Genomic DNA, 6,268 nt, shown 5'->3' with positions numbered 1-6,268 from the left:
TCCTCCTCCTCCTCTTCCTCTTCCTCTTCCTCTTCCTCCTCCTCCTCCTCTTCCTCCTCTTCCTCCTCCTCCTACTCCTCCTCTTCCTCATCCTCTTCCTCCTCCTCTTCCTCATCCTCTTCCTCCTCCTCCTCCTCTTCCTCTTCCTCTTCCTCCTCCTCCTCCTCTTCCTCTTCCTCCTCCTCCTACTCCTCCTCTTCCTCTTCCTCCTCCTCTTCCTCTTCCTCCTCTTCCTCCTCCTCTTCCTCTTCCTCCTCTTCCTCCTCCCCCTCCTCCTCCTCCTCCTCCTCCTCCTCCCAGCCCCCCACGACCCTTAACGGGACAAGCTGTATAGATATTGGATGGATGGACACAATATCGACAGTTAACTGTTCCTGGTTTTAGCTGGAGCAGCAGCCAATCAGCTGCTGACATTAAAGAAAGAAGACACGATGAGACAGTGCAGCTTAAACTGATAAATAATGAAATGTGTCTTTACTTGAAATGTAAACACTAAACGTCTTGTGTTGGACCTCCTCTCTTCACTCAGAGTGTCCGGCGGGGACGTTCGGTTACGGCTGTCAGCAGCTGTGCGAGTGTATGAACAACGCTACCTGCGACTACGTGACGGGAACGTGTTACTGCAGCATCGGCTTCAAAGGGATCCGCTGTGACCAGGGTGAGGACTAATGGATCTGTAGGGGGACGGGGGGGTGAAGCGTGGAGCTGGAGGCTCCTCTCTGAGGGCTCATAGGGAGGTTCAAATAGATTCTGAAGAAGGAGATGAGAGGCGGACGCATGCATTCGATTTTAAAGAGAATTAAAAGAAGAAACACACACGGACGTCTGCATGACAGAAACTTTGATTTTATAACACAAAGGTACAAAGAAACATAACGCACTGATGTGTTTCTGCATTCTGTCCTGATTTAATTCATGTTTATGGTCAGTCACAGGTTCACTCTTCAAACACTGAAAAAATCATGAATTCAGTCAAAATGACAAACACATGCTAACCATTGTTTTCTGTCATTTCTGTGGATTCTTGATCGATTCCAGACAGTTTCTGAAGTCATCAGAGAGGATGAATTAGTCAAGAGTGTGCATGCTTTATGAGTTTGAGAGCCGACAGGTGCAATGATTTATCGCCCTCTGTCTGAGTATAAAAAACATTATGAGACCAGAGTTAGACTTACACAGACAGCTTCCATTAGAGCTACTAGGGGTCCAACATCATCATAGAGAAGGACGTTACTTTGCCCTCTCAATGACCTCGTCACTGGTGCTCAAAGACATGTACACACACATTTCATAAAACATTTTGTAACATGCACAAACATTTCCTGAAGCAACAACATTTTGTAAAACCTAAAATTATTTAGTAGCTCAGTCTATAGGGACTTGGGTAAGGAACCAGAGGGTTGTTGGTTTAAGTCCCGGTGCGGACCAAATATGGAAGTTGGTCTGATGGCTGGAGAGGTGCCAGATCACTTCTCGAGCACTTGAGCACTCAAGGCAGTGAACCCCTAACTGCTCTGGATGCTCCCAGTGTAGCAGCTCCACTCTGATAAGAACATTTAGGATTTATTTTTATGCTTTTGCCTTTGTTTGATTGGACAGTGGATAGAGTAGGAAGTCGGGAGAGAGTTGGGAATGACATGCAGGAAAGGAGTCACAGGTTGGACTTGAACCCGGGCTGCCTGCTTGGAGGACTATAGCCTCCTAAGTCTGTACATGGGGCGCGACCTAACCGCTAGGCCATCTGCGCCCCAGGCATAAACATTTTGTAAAACCTCAAAATATTTGTTGATTTATTTATTTCTGCGGTGGTTTCGTCCCGTCAGCGGCTCTGATGATGGAGGAGTTGAACCCGTACACAAAGATCAGCCCGGCTCTGGCCTCGGAGCGTCAGTCGGCCGGCGCCGTGCTGGGCATCATCTTCCTGCTGCTGCTCATCATGGTCATGCTCGGCCTCGTCGTCTGGTTCCGCTTCAGACAGAGAGAGAAGGGTCACCACGTCCCCAACGTCACCTACACCCCCGCCCTGCACATCAACTCCACCGACTACTCCCTCTCAGGTGAGACGGACGCACTGCAGACGAGTTTGTTTACCTTCTTTTAAATTCCAGGTACTGTTTTTTCACACATCCAGGCAGTTTGGAAATCTCAGCCCATCCTCGGCATCTTTCTAACTCAATGTGTTCAACAGCATGGACCCTACAGAGATGTTGAGTGTTATTGATGAAAATGAATCCAGGTAACTTTACCCCCAGACCGTCTGCATGTGGGTATTAAGAAGTGTCTCGATATCTGAGCACAAAGTATTTCAATTCTTTACATTGTGTTAGAAATATCAAGCAGCAACCTCCGGTGTTGAAAAATGAAGCCGATGCTGAAGTGCAAAATCCTGCAGCTCCTCGAGTGTCCACTAGAGGCTGGCTGCAGAAGCACAGGAAGTCACATACACACCCATTCTAAAAAAGCCTGTTTTTACAGCAGAGATTAACATGTTTACAGCCTGGTTCAAAAAAACAAACAGATACTCTGGAGGAGAGAATTCCTCGACTTTAAGCCACAGTTCTTTTTCTTTTTTTTAAAGGTTTATTTTTGGGCTAATGCCTTTATTTGCGAGATAGGACAGTGGATAGAGTCGGAAATCAGGGACAGAGAGAGAGAGAGAGTTGGGAATGACAAATCAGGAAAGGAGCCACAGTTCAGACTCGAACCCAGGCCGGCCGCACTAACAACTAGGCTACTGACGCACCCTCAAGCCACATTTCTCTCTGTAAACTTTCACTGCTGCTTCTCGAGTCGTCGCTGTTGGCTAAATAACGAGTTAAACGTGTTACTCAGTTCATGTGTGTGTCACATAGACTGTTTGCTGTTGATGGTAACGGCATGAAGAAGTGAGTGGGCGGGTCTTCACATCCCCTCCCTCAGTATTGTCCATGTTGAAACATTAACCATTTAAAATGTTCAATTCCAGGGTAGATTCTGGGGGCTTGGTTCCTCTTCAGGTCTTTTTTTCTTCCAGCTCTGATCGTCACTTTATGAGGATTTGAATGTGTGTTTGTGTGTGTGGCTCTTTCACAGAGATGAGATGATTTACTGATATCTCGTGATGTTTCCAGCTTCCTCCTTCGTCTTAACCTCCTTTCAGGCTGTCAGCCTGTGTGTCCACGTGCATGTCCTGTATATCTTAATGCTGAATAAAGAGAGGTAACGGTGGTGTTGGTATGACAGCAGGGCTGCAGTGCACAGGCCTGCTCTCCTCTGCAGACTCCTCTCCCAGTAACAGCTCTGTAGGACGCTGCTTCTCCAACCCCAGCTACCGCACCCTGGGGCCCTGCACCTACGCCGCGCACTACGCCAAGCCCGACAAGAGGACCTCCAACAAGGTGCGTTCAAGGACTCTCTCACCCGAGGAAAACTCTCACAGTCTGTTAGTTTGAGCTGCAGGGTGCGGACACGTTTCCTTAAAGTCAGTATGAGATGAGATAAGATAGGAGAAGACTTTATTGATCTGCAGAGAGGAGATGTTTCAGCAGCACAAAGACAGATAAGGAGGAGAAAGAAAGTAAATAATGAAGGTTTGTAAAACTAGAATGAGTTTAGCATTTTAAATTAAACGCTTCAAGAGAAACGTAAGAGAATTGAGTAATTTCTCTCTGACTGTTTGCAGCATTTGATCTCTGATGAGTTCATTTTCTTTGTATATTTCTCCTCAGATGAAGACGAAGAAGCGACACAGGAACAGTGCTCCAGAGTGGGGGGCCTACTGTAACCTCAGTGATCTGGGTCGGTATAAGTTTCTCCCCATCCTGCTTTGAATATTTGTTTTTACTCAGACAGTTACACTTAGCGCTAAAGGATAGCAACACATGATGCGAATTGGGCCAGGGAATGCTAATCACTTGAAATTGCATTGTTCTTCAGATGTTCAGGGATTTATATCTAAGTCTGTTAGCTTGATGCTAACTAATACTGGAAAATGCCATAAACTGGCTAACAGAATTAGCATCACAATAATCTTAACTCAGGATATGACGTATTTTACTGAGCAGATTTAACAAACACAATATGCACTCTTACCTACATATGTTTCCTGAACTCTGTAAAATCCAAACTGCTGACTCATGCTAGTCTGCTCTGCTGCTCTGATCCGTCTTCGGGACCTGGTACTGATCCTAGCTAACAGGTCATCAAACTGGAACCTGGTACTGATCCTAGCTAACAGGTCATCAAACTGGTCTTGGTACTGATCCTAGCTAACAGGTCATCAAACTGGAACCTGGTACTGATCCTAGCTAACAGGTCATCAAACTGGACTTGGTACTGATCCTAGCTAACAGGTCATCAAACTGAGACCTGGTACTGATCCTAACTAACGGGTATTCAAACTGGACCTGGTACTGATCCTAGCTAAGAGGTCATCAAACTGGGACCTGGTACTGATCCTAGCTAACAGGTCATCAAACTGGACCTGGTACTGATCCTAGCTAAGAGGTCATCAAACTGGACCTGGTACTGATCCTAGCTAACAGGTCGTCAAACTGGGACCTGGTACTGATCCTAGCTAACAGGTCGTCAAACTGAGACCTGGTACTGATCCTAACTAACAGGTATTCAAACTGGACCTGGTACTGATCCTAGCTAACAGGTCGTCAAACTGAGACTTGGTACTGATCCTAACTAACAGGTATTCAAACTGGACCTGGTACTGATCCTAACTAACAGGTCGTCAAACTGAGACCTGGTACTGATCCTAACTAACGGGTATTCAAACTGGACCTGGTACTGATCCTAGCTAACAGGTATTCAAACTGGGACCTGGTACTGATCCTAGCTAAGAGGTCATCAAACTGGACCTGGTACTGATCCTAGCTAACAGGTCATCAAACTGGACCTGGTACTGATCCTAACTAACAGGTATTCAAACTGGACCTGGTACTGATCCTTTTTTTCTCTCTGCTTTGTGTGCAGGTGTTTACTGCATCAACCGGCGGTTAAGTTACCACGTGGAGCCGCGTTACAGAGGTACGGTGTGAGGTTCAGTGAACCTCTGTGACATCAGCAACCTCTGACCGTGCAGCCAATCACTGCTTGTCTTACACTTTGACCCCCATGCTTCATGTTGCAGATCCCGGTCCATCAAAGTCATGCTGGTTCTGGATTCCTGCATGTCACATGTAACAAAAGAGGGAATATAAACTATGAAATAAGACTCAAGATTTCCAGATTAAATGTTTTTTGATCAAGTTCAGGATTGTGAAATCGGACTACTCAAGTGGAATACTGAGTCTACAAATATAGACTTCTAGCGTTGGTAGTTTAGAGGTTTTCTTGCAAAAACAGGAAACACTGTGACCACATCTCTAAGGGCGCACTGACAGTAGGCAGTCCAAACCGCCAAAGTCCAATTGCTCCCCAAACTGCGTTGAAGCGCAAACAGGAGCTGCTTGTGCCTTATCTTTTAGCCTTCATGTAGTCATTTAGGGAAATAGAGTCCTCTTTCTATGCAACAAAGAATCCTTTTAAGAAAAAGATTGAATTAAAAAACACTAGTGGAGCGATAACCTTCTGCTGAGAGTTGGCGGTAACTGCGCCGCGGTATTTATAAGAGACGTGATGCTAAAACTTTCCAGTGATGAGGAGAACACTTCCACCTCTGTGTGCCTTCAAAATAAAAGCTCTGTAAATAAAGTATAAGCAGCGGTTAAATCACTCCGGGGCTGTCAGCGGCTCCACACTTCATCCAACATGTCTGGAGCCGTTTTTTTGGCGAGGCGTTGACTTGCCCCATTCAGGGAGGACGCTTTGTTGTTTCCAACCCGAGCTTTAGGTACAGCTCCGGAGCAAATGTTTCATTTAAAGTCAGCAGGGACCTTAGATTGTCCCTTTAATAGATGAAACTGATTCCCCTCTCGTGTTATCGGCGAGGTTGTTCCGTAACGCTACAGTATAAGTGCACATATCGCATGTTTGTACCTGAATGCTCAGCTCGTCCTCGTCTGTTTAAAATGATTGTAACTGATTTGTGTGTTTGTGTCTCTGCAGGATGAACCTGATTCCTCTCCTCTGTGTGTCTCCCCTGTCTCCGGGGGGGGGGGGGGGGGGGGGGGCAGGGGTCCTTCCTCCTTCTCTGACCCCCCCACACCTCCAAAACTCACCTGGATAAAATCTCTCCCTCACAATAACTGAATGCAGCTTGTTTTCCTGTCGTTTGATTTCCCAGATTGTCTCTTCTTTACACCCTTCTGTGTGTTTTTAGCTGCTTCTGTTGAGTGTG

General features: G+C 46.2%; 1 protein-coding gene across 2 annotated transcripts in view; it reads left to right on the top strand.

The window, feature by feature from the left end:
• Positions 1-6,268, top strand: part of LOC132976108 (multiple epidermal growth factor-like domains protein 11) — a 117,606-nt gene that overhangs the window by 108,275 nt on the left and 3,063 nt on the right. The window contains exons 20-24 of one of the 2 annotated variants that reach the window (XM_061041034.1): positions 530-658; positions 1,824-2,057; positions 3,223-3,377; positions 3,708-3,777; positions 4,963-5,016. In XM_061041034.1, coding sequence (XP_060897017.1) covers positions 530-658; positions 1,824-2,057; positions 3,223-3,377; positions 3,708-3,777; positions 4,963-5,016 — 642 coding nt within the window. The remainder of the gene's footprint in view (positions 1-529; positions 659-1,823; positions 2,058-3,222; positions 3,378-3,707; positions 3,778-4,962; positions 5,017-6,268) is intronic. The other variant, XM_061041043.1, reaches the window with a different exon arrangement.

This window comes from Labrus mixtus, chromosome 1 (assembly GCF_963584025.1).
Source record: "Labrus mixtus chromosome 1, fLabMix1.1, whole genome shotgun sequence".
Lineage (NCBI taxonomy): Eukaryota > Metazoa > Chordata > Actinopteri > Labriformes > Labridae > Labrus > Labrus mixtus.
The sequence above is the reverse complement of the archived record's forward strand: the minus strand, read 5'-3'. Positions and strand labels throughout refer to the sequence as shown.